A 20,149-nucleotide genomic window follows, 5' to 3' on the forward strand; every position below is an offset into this window, starting at 1 on the left:
TGCAGGGATATAGGGAGAGGTCTGGACATTCATTCGAGCTTAGCTTCTTACAAAAAAACATATTCTCTCTACCTAGGAATTGCAAGGGGCAATTGAGGTTCCATCTTGTAATCATCTTAGTTCAAGACAAAGGAGATTTTTGGAAGGCTTTACCATATCTTGGCTAAGACTTTCTTTACTCTTTTTGTATTTGTAATTCCTGATGATTTACATTAATGAAGTTATGAGTGTTTCATCATTCATGAGTAGCTAATTTCCTTTATCTAGGGAGTAGATGAAGCTTATGGCCAAATGATATGAAGTGATTGTGATTTATGCTTGTTATGTCTTGTATTAACTTATCTACTTGTGTATGTTGGATTACTTGTTGTTGCTTGATCACCAATAGCAGGTTTATAATTGTTTTTACTCATTGAGAAATGGTAAAAATAATGGAATGACATAAGTAGAGCTTGAGTAGTATATTCATGAGAATAGAAATACATTCAAGTGGATAAAATCTATATTTCAGGTATGCACAAAACAGATTTAGTATTTTCCAAGAGATTAGGAAAAACTAATCTGTTTTAACCCATTGTTATCATGAAAATGTGATTTTGGTATTGTTGGAAATGAATCCTTGGTTAAACAAGAGTAGTAACAAGTGTTAAATTCATTCGTTTTAGATCTTTTGTGTTATATGTGGAATCTACATCCCTAGATCTTAATATTTAGTGAATTCTACTCCCCTTGAGATATTGCAATTTTCTAGTTAAGAACTCTTGTAGTTGAATTTAATTCTAAATTTTCTGCTTAATTTTATTGTGAGTCTAAATAATAGAGTAAATTAGTATCTAATAATTGTTTTAGATTGCTCCTCGTGGGATCGACCCGATACACATCTCGTACTACAATTGCGACCTGTATACTTGCAGTACAACGGGTGTAAATTCGGAATTAAACTTGCACTTAAAGTAAAAACCCGTCAAGAAACTTCCTCTATTTCTGTAAATTTGTTTATTTCTATTAATTCATTATTGTTAATCAATTCTTCAACATCATCATCTACTTCAAATCTCTTTTTATTAAATTTTTTAGGACATGGATATGCTAAGTGTCCTTTTTCTTTACAAAAATAACATTGACATTCTGTTATATTTCTTTTTCTTTTATTTCTCCTATACATCTTTTTCTTCTTTGGAAATTTTTCTCTTCTTTTGTAATATTTAGCTTTTCTTCTTTTCATATATTTTCTTTTAAAATATTTTCGCTTTTTATATCTATTTTTCATTTTATGATAATAATATGGAGTGTCACATTCTATTTGGGTAGGCATATTAATATTATTACAACATAGTCTCAGTTGATATTTTAAATTATGTATTTTTCTAAAAAGTACAGATTCTTCACACTTTTTACTTAGTTTATCTAATGTATGGGATATTCTTTTTTCTAGAGTGTCTTTAATTCCAGGATTATATTCTTCTCTTAATTTCTTACCCCATGGGTCAGGTATTTTTGAGAAAAATATTTCTAAATATGTTTCTCTTTTCTTTGAATCTGTTCTGTAATAATAATCTTGAAAAACACAGATATATTTATCTATTTCACACATTCACAAAGTGTCAATTTAAGCAATGTGTCGGTATATTTTTGGACTGAATTAGCATCTTTAAAATAACTTCTTTCACCAACAAATTCAAGTCTAATTAATTCAAGTGCTCTGGTTATCATACCATTTACATCATTTTCTTCTTCGAATATTATTGATTTAGTTTCTTCTAGTAATGTCCTCCAATATTGAGAGACACTATTTACTAGTGATCTTTCTAAAAATCCTTTTGACTCTTCATATGATAATTTATTTATAGAAACAGCTAATCTGAAACCGATTTCCCATTTATCTATCGCTTCTTCTGTATTTTTTACACAGTCTAAATCTTAAAGTGTTCCAAAAGAAAATATACTTTTAGGTGTGGTTCTATATAAAAGTGTATAGCCTTCATTATCTAAATAGCCTTTTTGCTTTGCTATATTCATTAGTGTTGAAATGAATGAGTTTCCTGTAGCAGGTTGACGCCTAGCATACGAGGATGCGGGTCTACTGGTTGAAGGTATATCATTTATGTTTGGATTTATTTCTGGTTTCATATCTGGTTTTATATTTATCATTAGATTATTAAGTTTATTACTTATATTTTCTATTTCAGAATCTGAAAGGCAAGTAAAATTATCTTCAGACTCACTCATTTTATTTTAGCAATATGTTATTTTAAATATTCTATAGTGGTTTTATTTCTTTTTCTATAATTTTTTCTCCTGAATCTATTTTTTCTAGTTTTTCTTTAATTATTTGAATTTCTTTCTTTAGATCTTTATATATGTATAACATTGTTTTTTGTATTTCAAATAAGTCTTTTCTATTTTTAAATTTCCAGGTTCTATTATTTTATAATTATCCAAATTCATGTAGAGTTATCTAACAATAAGTTGCCTTATCTTATTTATTTTAGTTTTAGCTGCTAGATCTTGACTAATAAATTTTTGACATTCTAAACAGTTTGTTATTCTTTCGTAAGAATTCATGGTGAATTTAAATGAACTTCTCTATAATGAGCAGTAAATTCTTTATTGAGTTATGCATATCTATTGGTTATTAAATATTTTTCATGTTCTGCATCTCTTAAAATCTTGTATCTATCATGGCAGGTAACTTGGTTACAATTGTACAAAGTGACATGAAGCCATTCTTCTTGATAATATGAAATTCTTTTATCTAATTGTTGCAACTGATATGCATATTCTTTAATAAGGAATAACATAGAATCACATATTTGACATTCTTCCATTTTATGGAGATGGATAGTGCCAATCAGAATCGTCAAATTCTATTCCATTATTAAAGAATCTAATAGGTACTGGGTTTGCATCAAAGTCTTCGTCAGAAATATAATCATCGTCATTATTTAGTCTATAATTTATGGGAATTGTTGAATTATTTATGGGGATTAGGGGATCATTTATGGGATTATTCATGAGATCATTGGGCTCAGATACGTACCATTTCGGTGCCCAAATTTACTTCAACAAAATTTAAACTTGGGTTGGCTAACATAATGTCTATATTTATTATTCTAGATTCAAAAGATATTTTTATTTCTAAATTGTATTCAGGATGTACAATTTTTATTGATAAGGTACTAATCAGATTTGAAATATTTTCCATAAAATTTCTAGCAAGAGAATAGAGTGCAAACCAAATCATGACTCACAATTTCTTATTAACAAAAGAAATGGGTCCAACACGCTTCCATACCTTTGATCTGATTTTTGACCGACAAAACTCCGGCTACCTCCCCAAGGACTTCTTACTTGGGCATTGCAGCCTCCAACCACCAGAGTGATTTCTTTTAAGGGCCGCTTCAGAGTTTTGCAGCATAGCTTAGTTTCATTTTCTACCTCTAAGCGTACTCAGATGTAAATATGGAAAGTTGTGAAGAAACTTGCTTCTTTTATTAATGAAGAAAGATAAGTACAAGATATTGGCCTCGCAAACTACTCTCTCTCTCTCTCCTTATTTCCCATACATGAGAGAAAATTTTTAAGACAATCAGGAAGTAGAACCTTTTGATTCCCTCAATTTCTTCTCAACTCTAATTTTCTTTCCTTGCCTAATTCTAATTTCAACTTCAACAGCCTTCTTCATATGGCGTCTGCCTATTTATATAGGAGTTTGGCAGACTTTAATGTCGGATTTGAATTGATTTTTCCACGGATTCGTTCTTTCTTCGATTCCGCAGACTTGAGTAATATATTTTGGATTTCGGGAGTGATGTAAGTGCTTATGTCTTATTCCATGCTTTTAATGCTTGATGCTGTGTCCTTATCTTCTTTTTTAGTACAGGCAGGACACGTGTTTTTTTTATACTTCCTCATCCTGCACAAAGTCTTGATCACTTTGTTGTTGGATTTTATTCTGCTGCTTTATAGTAAGCGTATTTTCCAATTTAAATAATTTATTGCTGTTTCTGGAGTCTTCCCCGCATATGTAGTCATCATAGAAGAAAATGCTCCGTTTCCTTCGTATGTACGAAATCCTTGCTTGGGTGTATTTTCTAGATTTTGCAACACAATTCTTATTTCAAGAGCTCTTCAATAATGTATTTTTTCTTCGAAAAAATATTCATACTCTTTTCATTGAGGGTAAACCTTTATCTCCAATTCATCAAGTTTCATAACTTTGATATGGTGATAGGCATCATATCTATTTGATTCTTCAAAATCTGGTCCAACTAAAATAATTTTAAGCATTAAAATTTCCTTGGGACCATAAGTAGGATTATTTTGGTAGATGTGCCTAACTCCTTCTTGAATCCATCGGAAATTTCAGCAAAGGTTGGAGTAGTCATATAGATAGCATTGATTACTCCAAAATTGTACCATTTTTGAACAAAATTGCAATCACATCCCTGCACACAATTTATTTCAGGGTAGATCCTCATGAAATCCATATAATATGTTTCTGTATTTTGTAAGGCATATAATTCTCTCATAAGAGAATTGTATTCAGCGACGAGCGGGTGCTCATTAATTATATTATCCATTAGGGGTATCCTTTGAAATGTCTATTTCTGACTAAAATCCGGTTTCAAGGATATCCCATCATCGAGAGGATTTTTTCCAGATCTCTCAGTCTGTTAACAATCTTCTTGTCCCGGTGAAGGGGGAAGATTTTCTATTTCATCCCTTTTGAATAGGTCATATAATAATTCCTCAACCTTATCGTAAAGGCTGACTGTATTCTGGCCTTTTTGGGCATGCTTGATAAGAAGTTCAGAAACTTCATTATTTATATTTTGGTAATTCACAATATCCATTACGTCATTGAATGACGTCTGCAATTGAGCAATTTTCTCAGATAATTCTGAGACTTTATCCAAGAGGATAGTTTGCTTATTCATTTGGCCTTCCATCTCTAGTAAGAAAATCTGCAAGGCAATTCTCGTCAGATTTTATTAGTTCAATGTCAATCATAAATTCAGATAATGTCATTTGCCATCTAATTAATCTTTTATTTTGAGGCAGAGGTTTAATATTATTTTTAATAAATGCTCTTACTTGAGAATTATCCATTCTTAACTTAAATTTCTTGGGTAATAAAAAGTAGTAAAATTTATGACAACCTCTTATTACTGCAAGTAATTCTTGTTCATTTATGTGATATCTCTTTTCTGTATCCGAAAACATTCCAGATGCATATCTACATAACAAATTATTTTCTGTTTTTAAAATTGCACTCCAAACTTCTTCAGAAGCATCAGTTTCTAATATAAGATTATCTTCATCAGATGGTAGGGTTAAAAATAGAAAATTTTTACATTGCTCTTTTATTTTCTTTACTAAAGCAATATGATTTTCAGAGAATTCATATTTATTATTTTTCTTCAATAATTTTTGCAATTCCTTTCTTTTATCTGCTAAGTTACAAATAAAATTAGATGCATAATTTAATGTTCCTAAAAATCTTTGTAATTGTTTTTTATCTTCTAATTTATCAGGAAATGCTTGTATTTTTTCCAAAATATGCGGTTGCATTCTTATTCCTTCGCCATTTATCTCTAATCCTAAAAATTCAATTTATTTTAATCCTATTGTTGCTTTCTTTTCTGATAATCTGATTCCATCTTTTAAACATAAATCAGAGAATATATTTAAATGTTCTAAACGTTCTTCTATTGAATTTGAAGCTATTAATATATCGTCAACATATACATATAAGAAAGGATAATCTTTAAAGATTTTATCCATTTTTCTGTGATATATTTGAGGGGCATTTTTTAATCCAAATGGCATAACTAACCATTCATATTGTTTTTGAAGAGTACTAAATGCTGTATATTTAATACTATCAGGGTGCATTTTTATTTGCCAAAATCTGCTTTTACAATCAAATTTAGAATATATTTTCTTTCTTTTACTCATATTTATGAGGGTTTCTTTATGTGGTAAAAAGTATCCATCAAATATGGTTTCACTATTTAATTGTTTATAACTAACAACCATTCTAGGTTTATTTCTCACTATTTCAGCATGGTTTCTTACCATAAATGCAGGTGAAGATTGAGGAGAATTACTTTCTCTTATTAAAGGAATTTCTAATAATTCTTTAATTTTTTTTTTTGAATTCATCTTGATCAGTAGGATTATACCTCATGGGTTTAACTCTAATTATTTTATTTTCATCCATGAGTTTTATTTCAGCATAAGCTTGGTTTTTATCCCAAAATTTAAGAGGATTTTTTGTATAACTTAATCGTAATTTTTCTTTTATATCTTCTAGAGTAGTAGATTAGTTTTTAATTGTAGTTGTTTTAAATGTAATTGTCTTTTTTTTTAAACAAAACTATTGTTAATGCAACCACAAAAAGTACAAAGTTCGGGACCAATCCTTCCCCAGGAGTACAAGATCACACACCCTGCCCCACATCTAATTAACCCCTATCGCCAGCATCTACGAAAATTTGGAAACCCAGATGCATCTAAAGAAATATCTCCCCTCACCAACCGAGGCAACGCATTATAGGTATTTTTGGTTTTTCTGAATACCTAATAAGTTCATCCCTGATCCTCCAGTTAAAATTATTCATCTGTTGAGCTTCCTACCCAAAATAACATCCAAGCTCAAAAGCATAAAAAGAGCCCATGAAGGTCCACGTTCATGCATTAATTTTATGCATGATAGATATATTATGTTAAATTACACCTAACTTTTACAGTCAAATTGCACCCAACTTCACACCTCCATTTAATGCACTCTTCAAATTTAAATACTTTTCTAAATTAGTTTTACTTTTATCAGAAAGTAACACTCCTTTGTCCCACTTTGAGTGTTTTGGTTTTTTTTTGGACATAGTTTAAGAAAAATTAGTCAACTTTGTTAGAAGAGTAAACCCAGTTTATTATTTTCCTAAATACCCTTACATTAATATTACAAGTGTGACTAATCAATATACCTTTACATTAATTATAATAACAATACTATGAAAAGTTGCACCATACAAGCCATGAATCCAAGCAATTAATGAATAAGGTAGGTTATATTCACTGATAACAAAATACATTAAATAAGAATACTTTAAAGAAATTACAGGCTAACTATAGTTTTCAATTGAAAAGTGAACTATAATTTGAAACGGATGAAAAGAGAAAATGATAGGGTATTAATTGTTGATTATTTTATTATTAATTTCCCCTTTGTCCCTGCCAAATATTATTTTAACTGTTAATATCTACTTATATTTGGTTATATATGGTGTCTGGACTTAATTTCAGGGAATGGAGCAGAAAACTACAAAAAATGAGGGACTTTCTGGAGACAATTGAGACTTCAAATAATCGATCCCACATGGTGCTACAAACGGATTGCATTTCCTTTGCTGATTAGGAGATTGGAGTCCTACTAGTAATAGGAAACAAAAAGGAAGGAATCCCTCGAGTAGTGCTAGAAGCTTTTTGTTGTTGCTTGCTCCTTATCCGGCGGGGACCACGTAGTGGAGAATAGGTAGTCATTTGTTTAGAATAGGGATAGTTCTTCGTTTTTTGGGCTTTGTTCCGTTCCTGCGTTTTCTTTGTTCTATGTTTCTCTTCCGTTTCCTTCTATTAAGACCACTGGAACAAAGCTTTGTGACGATTGTGATTGATTATTAGCGAAAACAATGATGCCTTTGAATTCAATTGAATTGCGTGGAGATTTACTTATGCGGCGTGGTTAAACTTCTCATCTAGTCGAAGGCCAACTTGAAGGCGCGGTTCCAAATATCTGTGAGATCGAATTAATTTTATTTATTTCTTTTGTTCATTGGTATTTGTACGTTTCCTGATTTAATTGCTTATACTTGTTATGTTATTTGAATGTCAAGGGTCCGATATTCGAATTAATCTAATGATTTAATGCCAAATTAATTGATTGAATCCGTAATTGTTCAATCGATTAATACCAGTGGCGACTAGTGTGATTGGTTTCATGTTAGGAAAACGTATAATTTAACTTAAACAAACCTTCGTAACGTGTTTGTTGGTTAGGGTTGGGCTTTTCTAATTATTAATGCAATCGAGTAATTAAATCCTACGGTCATACCTAGGGTTATTTCTTGGTTAGAGAAATAGTTAACGGTCGTACCTTAACTATCGAGAAATTAAGGAAAGGCTGGTTGTTCATCGCGTGTATGACAACTATAATCAATCTAATAATGAGTGATTGAATTATCTTTGCATCGATAATCAGTTGAATGGACCGTGTCTGAAAAGTTGCACCTTTGGCTAGAGTCGTATTGGTTATTGATTAATTCTTGTTTATTTCTATTAGTTGTTTCATTAGTTAGTTAATTAGTATTTTATATTTTCCAAAAATCCCCCATGCGCTGAATTCTAGAAGAAACGAATTATCCCCAGTCCCTGTGGATTCGACCCTTCTCACCGCTATATACAAAATTTGTATTTTTTTTGAGTAAGTAATTATTATTTAACAGGCTCGACACCCTGTCAGAAAATAAAACTATCAAAGTAGGACGAAAGAAATAAGAAAAAAACAAGTACCCGGTTAGGCAAACCCATAGATGTAGTCCAACCAATAGACCTGGGCAGCCTTTAATGCGTAACTACTTGAGTTTTTGGATCTATAAATACGCAAACGGATTCCTCTAGCTGATCACCAAACAAAGTAGTCATAGCAAGATACCACGTAGTTAAGCTGAATATTGCCCCAACTAGCACCCAACAAAATGGCCTCAACTGAAACTGCCGTTCCCTTGAACAATCAGCATGAGATTGTCCGCCAATTAGCAGACTTCCCAGAAAACATTTGGGCTAATTGCATCGCTTCTTTCACTCTCGATAAGCAGGTTATACTTCCTTTGATCCTTTCCTTCGGGAACTTAAGTTGCATATGTGATAGATCAAACATCAAAGGATGATTTATGTGGCACATTTGTTTGGCAAACATCCTCATTATCTCATGTGATTCCCCATCCTTTGTAATTATTGCCATCAATGCTGATGTGATTATGTTTTAATAAACCACATCAGATCCTCAGTGCCACTTTTATATTTATACCAAATGTCCTATTTATTTAACTTGTCATGCGTAGTTTATTTAAGTTTCTTTTACCCTCACGTGATAAGTGAGATTAGTACTGGATTTAGCAGCGGATAGCAATATAGAGGATCCCAACTTTAATAAACTCTCTAGTCATGTATATGTACATATTGTTTCTAGGAGCACTAAACATTTGATTAGTCATATTTCCTTTCCTATAAACCACGACTTGACACTGATTCATTGTTTTTGTTTTTCTGAGTAGCATGGTGGGCTACATGCATTAAACTCCCTCAACATTACTATAGTTGCATTGTACACGCCAACTTTTTAAGTAGATACTTAAACCTTGCTTGATTTCTTTTTAGAGAAAAATACACTCGCTAGCTTAATTTTGTTGATATTTATTTTCTCCATATTTATCATTTTTTTTTCCTTGTCTCCTTCACTCTTTTCCTTTGCATTTTTTTTTTTGTTTTTCTCCCTTCTCTCATGTTACCTAATTGTTCCTTTTCCAGTTATTATTTGTAAACGTGTCACATTTTATCAAACTTTCTTTTATTTAATAGTATTGTTTTTCTTGTAATATGTGTATTTGCTTGTTTTTACTATCACTAATACATGGTAGGCAACATAGCATATGCTTGTTACGGTAATTAATATTCAAATTTAGTCTAGACACCTAATAATTTAGATACATTAAGAAAACCAAAACTTATATTTTGTCATTATATAACAAGAGAAAACAAATAGATAACCAACTACTATATATTATTATTTTATATTTTTACCTATTCAAAGGGTAAAAGAATATAGAAAAATTTCTGGAAAGGTAATCAATGTAGAAGGGGTACTTCCATAAAAAATAACAAGTAGGGTTTTAACTGCCAAATAGAAAAGTCTAAGGGGTAGAATGCTAATGGGGATAAGGTTGACAGCAGTTGAAAAAAAAAATAAAAAAATAAGGTTGATAGCAGTTTTGTCCATTTAACCGTAAAACAACACATGTACTTAACTTCGAAGGGAACAAATATGTTACAATGACAGGGTTTGAGCTGTTTCTGTCTACTGTTTAGTTTCTATAATTCTGAATTTTTGAAGAAACTTAACTAGACCAATTTGACGATCTCAATGAAGAAAGATTTGACTGACTGTTTCAGGGATATGAAATGTGTGCCAAAGAAATTGAAATGTTAAAGGAAGAAGTGAGCAGGCTTTTGGCAATTGAAAAACCCATGATGGAGAAATTCAATCTTATAGATAATATAGAACGACTTGGCATCTCGTATCACTTTGGCGACAAGATTGAAGACCAACTACAAGAATATTATGATGCTTACACCAACTTTGAGAAGCATGCAGAGTGTGATTTATCGATTGCAGCACTTCAATTCAGACTGTTCAGGCAACATGGTTTCAATATATCTTGTGGTACACTACTTTCTTGCTAAATTGACTGCTTCAAAATTGTGACTAGGCTATGTACAAAAAATAATTTTTCTAACTATTATTGGCTAAATAAATTCCATCCAGGCATCTTTGATGGGTTCCTTGATGCTAATGGTAAGTTTAAGGAATCTTTATGCAATGACATAAAGGGTCTCCTAAGTCTTTATGAAGCTGCTCATGTCAGAACACATGGTGATAAAATTTTAGAAGAAGCCCTTTTTTTCACAACTACTCATCTGACACGGGAAATTCCCAATGTGGGTTCTACTCTTGCAAAAAAAGTGAAACATGCCCTTGAGCAGCCATTGCATAAGGGCATCCCAAGATATGAGGCTTATTGTTATATCTCCATGTATGAAGAAGATGAGTCTAGTAACAGGTTGCTGCTAAGGCTTGCCAAATTGGATTACCACTTGTTGCACATGTTGTATAAAGAAGACCTTTCTGAGATAATCAGGTACTTCCATTGAGGCACCAGCTCTCCAGTGGGCGGGTCTAAGATTTTGTTATCAACAATAACACCACAAGTATATAATACATGCTTTTTAGTGAAATTTTAGGTTCACTTGGAGTTTTGTAGGACAGTACAATACCAACTATTTTCTTTGTAGATCGCATAAGCCCTAATTAAGAAAACTACCTTCATTTTAAGAATTACCACAATTTTATGAAACACAAACTACTGAAAGAGTTAGTGGATTTAACACTCTCTTTTCCAATATTTTTCCTAACTATCACATCAAATGCCTTTGTGTATATTACCATATTTCTGCTCGACAGCTTCGTTGATGACCGTGCAACTTTCTGTTTTCTTTTTTTGATTATATTCATGATAAAATAGGTGGGGGAAGGAATTGGACATCATATCGAAGGTTAAATACGCAAGGGACAGAATTGTGGAGTGCTACTTTTGGGCTGTTGGAGCCTATTATGAACCTCAATATTCTCTTGCTCGAATGACTTTGACAAAAGCAATAGTCTTTGCTGGACTGATTGATGATACCTATGATGCGTATGGCACCCTAGATGAACTCAAAATTTTTACGGAAGCTGTAGAAAGGTATGCATATATGTACATCTACTATGTAGTCATGCTAATTAAGGATTTTGCTCAAGCTTGCTGTGCTTTGATGTCTTGTTAAACCAGCATACTGCTAAGGGGAAAATTTGTAATCCAGTCTAGAATAATCATAGTTTAGAAGATAAGGGGGGAAAAATCACATGATTGGCTGTCCGTGAATTCATTGAGATTGACATTTGACAAAATCGTGAAAATCATGATGGATGCATTGTGGTTTGCATGCTCAGAATAGGTGGCTTCAGCACAGTAGCTGTAGAAGCAGCAAGCCACCATAACCATTAGATTACTATTGTTATAGGTGAGAGGGATGGACCTAAACTTAAAATAGCTCTATCGGAACCTCCTCTTATCGTAACCCAAATTAACCATACATCCTTGCAAGTTCAAGAAGAAGAAAGAGATCATTTAACTGGCTGTCCAATTATGTGGCAGCAAACCATTACAGAAACAGTAGACAAATTTTTCTATATTGTTGCTGCATAACAATTTGCCGTGAAATAGTAAGTTTTCTGTGCTTGCAGGTGGGACAGCAGTGGAATCGATCAACTCTCAGACTACATGAAGGCAGCCTACACTTTGCTTCTGAATTTTAATAAAGAGCTTGAGGAAGATTTAGCTAAAAAGAAGAGAACCTTTGCATTCGACAAGTATATAGAAGAAGTACGGTATCACGTTGCTAATTTATTCGACTATGTTAATTTGATGCTCTGTGTTAATATTTAATAAGTGTCTCTGCTACTAATTCATCGATTAAAAGCTTCTTGTTTACAACGCTAAATCGATTGCTGGGCTGAAAAACATAGAAAAGTTTTACTGATATACCTACCGGTCAAACTTTTAATTCATGTACTTTAGACTACAAAGTTTAGTGCATGGTGTTTAAGCCTAGATTAAGACGCTCAAAATCTTTGATGCAGTAAACCCATAGAAATCATCCTTATACTTCTCATTGTTGAACACCTTGATTAAGCATTTCTAATCAAATATTTCCATCCATTCTTTGGTTTTAATCAGTGGAAACAATACGCGAGGACAAGTTTCACTCAGTCGAAGTGGTTTCTTGCGAATGAATTGCCATCTTTTCCTGATTACTTCAGCAATGGAATGGTCACAAGCGGATACTATTTAGTGTCAGCAGCAGCTTTCTTGGGCGTGGATAGTGCCTCAGAGGATGTTATCAACTGGATGTCAACTAATCCCAAATTCTTTGTTGCGTTGACAACACATGCCAGGTTGACTAATGATGTTAGCAGTCACAAGGTTTGATTTTTTTATGTTTTGGCAGTTAATTGGTAAACAAGACTAAGCCGACAAATAGAATTTCCAAAATGGATTAACTCACTGATCACATTTCTTCACGTCGTTTTAGTTTTTTGGCCAACTTCATCATGAAATCGTACATTTTGTTATCAAACCTCTATCTGCTTCGCTCAATCAACCTAGTATAAACTTATGATTACTGTTGTTTCTGGATCTTATTAATTTTCTATGAGAAAAGTCGCACGTAAAATATGCATATTCACTCAGACACGTATGCTTTTCATCAATTTAACAAAATATAGTTCTGTTATTTATGTAATTTTTGCTTTATCAATAGTTAGTACCCTTTTGTGCATCTTATTCGAGATCCCATATTTTATGTCTATTAAAATTTTGATCTATTTAAACTCTTTGCATTTCAAGTTCGAGAAAGAAAGGGGCAGTGGTACAGCAATTGAATGCTACATGAAAGATTATAATGTGTCGGAGGAAGAGGCAATGGAGAAGTTCGAAGAGATGTGTGAGGACACTTGGAAGGTTATGAATGAGGAATGCTTAAGGTCCACTACAATTCCAAGAGAAATTCTCAAAGTGATTCTCAATCTAGCACGAACCTGCGAAATTGTTTACAAGCACCGTGGAGATGGATTCACTGATCAACGTAGAATTGAAGCCCATATAAAGGCAATGCTTATGGACTCCATGTCTATTTGAGGATGACACTAGTTACATTATCAGTTCCCATTGGAATTGGCCCTATGTATCAATTCATTATGAGTTCTGAAGTGTGTGTGTGTGTGGTTTTTTTTTCCTGTTTTTAATTGGCCCTAGAGGCCTTCCTATGCTGACAGAGAGGGAGATCGATTCTCCTTTCTTCCGTCTTCTCCCTTTGGCTATGGTTGTGTATCAAAACAAATATAAGCTAAATAATGGTTCTGAGATCGGAACCTTTTATTGGATTTCTTTCATATTTGTGAAATATGTACACATGCATGATCACGGACAGAGCTGGGGTGTTGGGAGTATTACAATGAACTGGCAAACAAATTAACAAGAATTGGATTCAAATCGGGATTGTATATCACTTTCCTTTAGGATTTATTTTTGTCCGGTATAACGTGCAATAACCTTGGACAAAGATCCTTTAGGATAAGATGAAATTTATTTGTCTTAAATTCTTGTACAAAGTAACACTACAATAAAAATGACCTTTAACGGCATTTAAAGGTGTCAGTATAGATAATCTAACCCGACACTTTACCTTTCCTCACACCTCGGACAAGTGTCGTCCCTTCCAATGTGGGGATAGGTTCGTACTATTCAAATGTGTCAGAAAAACTATGCTGTTATAACATCCCATTTGTCAACAAAAATTCCTTTTCTGATAATCGAAAGTGTCAAGATAGCCGTAATCAGTAACAAGTAGGAGTTTTTTTAACTAAGTTATACTGACACTTTTAACTGCCAGAATTTTTTTTCTTTTTTTTTTTTTATATAGAAGCAACCTACAGGTTGTGCTCCTTGCTATACATTCCGTCAATCAGAAACCCAAAGGACTTGTAAAATTATCCCAAAGAACAGAATGCATATAGTAATCTAAAAGCAAAAGTCAATAGTTAAATATAATTTATTAAATTAAAAGTCAGTAACAAGTACTAACATAGCAAATCCCTAACAAGTATAAACTTGAAAGATTCTCTTGTGCACAAATTAAAAGATTCTCATCCCTAACAAGTAGAAAGAACTTGCAGTAGCTTCCAAACTTTCCAATGAAATGAGAGCATTCAGTCATAACCACGAATACCCCATCAATCTTCAGCTGGTTCCACCTATGTACAAAGTTTGTTGGGATCATTAGATCATCATAGCTAGCAATAAAATTCCAAAAAAGCCACAATATAAGTAAGTGCATATATTACCAAATGACAAGGCCAAGCAATTGGTGCACCAAGTGCATCTTGAATTATTTGTTGCAAATCATACGGTCTAATCAATTGCTCACTTGGACTCATTACAGTAATCAAGTACTTACAAGTTCTACTCGTCTGTCAGCTAGGAATGTGATAAAAAGTGCAGAATTTTCCAGCCCGGAATGAATAGAGAGAACCTAACATCCCATGCATCAGGGATAGATCTAGGAATTGTCTAGATTAGAAGGGACCTAAAAAAATTGAAGGTTGATTTGACAAGCAGATACTGTGTGAAGATTCAGCAGGGCCTCCTTCAAGGGTAAGATAAGGATTCTTGCCTCTTTATGCTATCTTTGGTACTGAGATACATCACATAAAACAAGGAGGTAAATAGAAATTTTCTACCCATCTTTTATTTCTCAGCTGAAATACTTCTAATACGGAAAAGGCAGTTCTGAAATGTCCTTATACTATGACGTAACCTATGAACCATATCCAAGCAAAATATTTGTGCGATTAGGTGATTTTAAGGTTGCTTTCAGCGATAAATAATCTACAGCTCACAAAAAGAGTGAATAAGAGTGGCATTGCCATTTTTTTTACCATGTTGTCAGTAATGAACTCTCAACTATTCTTTTTTTATCTTCCTGCAGCTATCACGGAAGAGTTTAGTTAATGCAGAAAGAAGATAATAGATTCATTATGTTCAGAAAAGCACGTGGATGGCTTTCTCTTTTCAATGTGAGACCTGAGAATTTGTGGAAGTCTTTCACGTCAGTCCAGAGTTCAAAAGTTTGTCCCATTGCCTAAGTAGAAGGTCAAATTGCTGCTTTGGCAGTCTACTTTTGAAATCAGCTGATCGTCAAGATAAAAGCCTAACTGACAAGTGTTAAGGTCTTATTAAACTGGCTACTAATGCAGTCACATATGAAGCTATTACTCGTACTTTCCATCACTATAATAAGACTTCAGCATTTACGTCCCAAACTAAAGCTCCTTATTTTCCCAGATTGGATATAGGTTAGACTAATTAGGCACTACTTGCAAGGAATTCATACTAATAAAACACTAGAAAAGATATTTCATTCTGGAGAAAGTGCACTTCTTCTGTCTCATTAACTAAGGTATCCAAACAGAATTACAGCTTTCTGTTTTGGTGTAAAGACAAAATAGTTAAACCCAAAATGTTCAAGAAACTAAGATGAGATATTTCTAGGACAGAACAACTTAATCTGAGTCCTTCACTTGTTCTGTCACTAAACCAACAACATAACCATAATCATATTCCAACAAGGAGACTGCATTTTTTCATAGATTAATCAGAAGATAACAAAATTTGAAATATAGTAAAAAACAACAGAACATGTGTATCTACCAACTTATAAAGCAATGATCATAATACTTGCACATTAAAAAAAATTACAAGTTCAGCTCAACTTATCACCTTCGAGTTAACAAGGAACCATACACTTATCAGCAACAGAGTCTTATGTGAGTATATATATTGACACAATTCGTTTACCCATCCTAGATTGATTAAATTGACGACTATATGAGTTATTTCAAGCTACAGTAGAACATAGCAGTAAAACATTCATTGTCGCACAAAATCAAAATGATTTTCATGCCAAAGTAGCCAATAGAATGAGAATACTGGCTTCTAAATAGGGATTTACTTCTTGTGTTATTGTCAAAGCTACAAATTAGTGTAGTATCAATACTAGAAAATGAGTTTCTTTTCACTAAATTTCTATTAGTGCATATATCATTGAGTAAATTAATATCAGTACCAAAGGAAAGAAGGTTGACATTTTATCGAACAGGTTATGGACAACAAATCCATAAAGCTGAACACGTACGAAAGACGAGAAAAATCGTGTAGCTGTGTGTATTATTACCTTGGCTTGGAGGACGACGACCTTATATCAACAATATTTACAGTAGCAGGAAGAAGGACAAAAAGAACAAAGTAATTTAACCGGAAAAATTTTAACCTTACCCTGAAGCTTCATGTCCCAGAATTCGAGGATACACTCTTTGAGCTTCATTCTTTTTTGATTCCCAGGATTGACGATGGAAACGTACGTGTCATATCAGATAGCGGCCAATACCCAAGAGTCAATTCAATTCAATTTACCATTTAAGCAATCACAAATCTATCTGTGAATCAATTCAGCGAAGCGAAGTTGTCGTTATAGGATGGTTTGTCTCATACCGTGCCTAGCCAAGCGCCAAGATCGGTGTGGCAAATTGAAGTGCAAAGGATCTGGATACGGACCTCCATTTTCTTTGGGGGATCCACTAAAACATCTTGTATCACCAGAGGCTGCCCCGGGCTGTAGACCACCGCAGCTTCAAAACAAACAAAAAAAACCATGAGAGACCGTACATACCTTCAATAGGAAAGCAGCGGTAGTTTGATTGCAGAGAGATTCAGCAGAAAAAACTTTGTGGAGAAAGGAAAATTTTGGCTGAAAGTTTTGAGAGATAGCTTGCACAGAGAGAGAGTTTGTGAGAGAGACGAGAGGAACCAAAATTTCATTGGCCGACAAAATGAAAGTTTTGAGATTTCACTAAGGCCATGCTTGGATTGCTTGTTTCTGTCGGAAAATATTATCGTTTTCCATTATCACATTTCCCTATCACCTTTTTCCCTCACATATATCAAATCGCTACAATAATTTTTTCATGAAAAATGACGGAAAATGCAATCCAAACACAACCTAAGTGTTTTGCATAGGAATCTTCCGCCAAAATCAAACGACATCGTTTTATGTTTTAATTTTTTTGTTGTATCTCACATTTTATTAAGTGTCATGATAAGGGATCTAAAGACACATTATTATTTTTATATCAGATAAAATGAAAAAAATTAAAGTATATATTATTGAGTTGATAATAAGTGTCATGATAGAAGTGTTATAATGACAGAAACCAGCAAATGTCCTTATAGGCGTGTCAGGAAAGGCCATTTTTGTTGTAGTGTAAGACAAATCTTCTTGAACTAAGGAGTGCTTTTTGAGAGGATTCAAAGTAGTAGGAAAGTGATTTTCTGCAGCAAAGCACTTTCCACTTGACCTTTTTATATAGGAGACACTACAAGAAATTTGGCCTTTTGTGACAACATTCTCTGTGACAAGAGAGAAAGTTGTCACAATTGAAAACTTTAGTGACGACTTTTAATATCGTCATACTTGATCGTGGGTTCACCCGTCAACAGTGACAACACGAGATAAGTCGTCACAATATGGATGACGCGCAACTATCCAGTGTGGCGGGAGATCACCGTTGTGACAACTAGAAAACATGTTGTCACTGAAACTCGTCCTACAGTGACAACTTAAAATTTCGTCACAATATGGTTGCCAGTTCTAAATTAGTGACAATAACTAGTCGTCACTGTCCAAATCATTTATTCCCATCTCACTTTCGCTAATTCTACTATGTCACCCTAATATTTTCAATATGGCCCATATGTTGTAAATAAGTTTTATTAATTCTACCATGACACCCTAACTTTTACATTTTAACCCCATATACCATCTTAATTTTTTGAATATGGCCCATGTGTTGTAAATAAATTTTATTAATTTAACTATGACACCCTAACTTTTACATTTTGACCCCATATACCACCTTAATTTTTTCAATATGACCCATGTGTTGTAAATAAATTTTATTAATTCTACTATGACGCCCTAACTTTTATATTTTAACCTCATATGCCACTTTAATATTTTCTATATGGCCCATACGCTGCAAGTAAATTTAATTAATTATATTATGACACTCGAACTTTTACATTCTAGCCCCGTATTTGGTAAACTAATCTCATTAACTCTACCATGACACCTTATCTTTTGCAATTTAGTCTCGTATGTGATAAAGAAAATTTTTATTAATTTTATTATGCCATCCTATGCTTTTACACTTTAAGTTGTGTTTATCATTAGCAAAATGAGGAATATATTGTAAAAACAATGTTTACCTATTTTTCAATTATTCCAAACATAGCTAATACCTTGTTATAAAGTTAAAAAATATCATGAATTCTTTATTTAGGTCTCTTGACAACACATGGGAAATTACTGATTAACATAGTGTGAAAATAATGGAACAGAATAATAAAATTTAATATGAAATTAAGTAAAAATCTTGACAATTCCATGACTGAAGTTTGTTATGTATTACAATTTACAATAATCAAATTATTTATGGTTTATGAATCAGTACATGTATCAAATAGATTTAGTGTTTCATGCATGTATTAGTAAACTATTTTGGTTATTTGATCAACTAAACAGATTGTTTGGTCTTGTCAGACCACAATTCGTGCATAATTGATAAATTTATTAAATTGATACAAAAAATATTTGCATTAAAATATCTTTTTTAGAATCATAAACATATTTTTAAAGTGCTTGTTCCTAACTCACTTTCATTATTTCTACTATGCCACCCTAATTTTTTCAATGTGGCTTTTATGTGATAAATAAATTTTATTAATCTTATTATGACACCCTAAATTTTACATTTTAGCCCCATATGTAATAAACTGATTCCATTAACTCTATCATGACACCTTATCTTTTACAATTTAGCCTCGTATGTGATAAACCGATTTCATTAATTCTATTATAGCACCCTATCCTTTACACTTTAGTTGATGTTTTTCATTACCAAAATGAGAAAGATATTGTAATAAAATATATATACATATTTTTAAAATTGTTCCAACCATAGTTAATAACTTGTACCGAACTTAGCTAAGGTTAAAAAATATCCTGGATTCCCTATCTAATTGTCTTGACAACACATGAAAAATTATTGACTAGCATAGTGCAAAAATAATGGCAAAGAATAATAAAATTCAACATGAAATTAAGTAAAATCTTGACAATAGCATGGTTGGAGTTTATTATTAATTACAATAGTCACATTATTTATGGTTTATAAATCGATATTTGTACCAAATACATTTAGTGTTTCATGCATGTATTAGCAAACTATTTTGGTTAATTGATCAACTAAACAGATTGTTAGGTCTTGTCAGACCACAATTTCGTACATAATTAATAAAATTATTAAATTAATACCAAAAATATTTGCATTAAAAGATTTTTTTTGAATCATAAACATAATAAGACACTAAATATTCCAAAACCACTAATTTTCAAAAACACTAAATTAATCCCAGAAACACTAAATTTTCCAAAAATTATCCAAAAACACTAAATTTTCAAAGTTTTAATGTAACAAATAAAGTTCCAGATACAACTTGTGAAGTAAAAAAGCTCAAAATAATAACCTTATTGTTGCAATTTTTTTTCAAACAATAATTTGATCAATTAGCCGTACAAAAGATGATGAAAGTGT

At 32.5% G+C, this 20,149-nt stretch overlaps 1 protein-coding gene across 1 annotated transcript; it reads left to right on the forward strand.

Moving 5' to 3' along the window:
* Positions 1-8,759: 8,759 nt before the first annotated feature.
* Positions 8,760-13,577, forward strand: LOC113780599 (viridiflorene synthase-like). Its single transcript, XM_027326384.1, has 7 exons — positions 8,760-8,879; positions 10,234-10,504; positions 10,607-10,979; positions 11,364-11,582; positions 12,125-12,268; positions 12,701-12,863; positions 13,287-13,577. The coding sequence occupies exons 1-7, from the start codon at positions 8,760-8,762 to the stop codon at positions 13,575-13,577; spliced, it is 1,581 nt and encodes a 526-aa protein (XP_027182185.1).
* Positions 13,578-20,149: the final 6,572 nt, after the last annotated feature.

The sequence above is a fragment of the Coffea eugenioides genome, chromosome 8, assembly GCF_003713205.1.
Source record: "Coffea eugenioides isolate CCC68of chromosome 8, Ceug_1.0, whole genome shotgun sequence".
Lineage (NCBI taxonomy): Eukaryota > Viridiplantae > Streptophyta > Magnoliopsida > Gentianales > Rubiaceae > Coffea > Coffea eugenioides.

Excerpts from the sequence above, each read along its gene's own strand:
- LOC113780599 (XM_027326384.1), top strand. The coding sequence starts at position 8,760 with ATGGCCTCAACTGAAACTGCCGTTCCCTTGAACAATCAGCATGAGATT. Across the intron at positions 11,583-12,124 it reads TTTACGGAAGCTGTAGAAAG|GTGGGACAGCAGTGGAATCG; the intron begins GTATGCATATAT and ends CTGTGCTTGCAG. Across the intron at positions 12,864-13,286 it reads ATGATGTTAGCAGTCACAAG|TTCGAGAAAGAAAGGGGCAG; the intron begins GTTTGATTTTTT and ends TTGCATTTCAAG.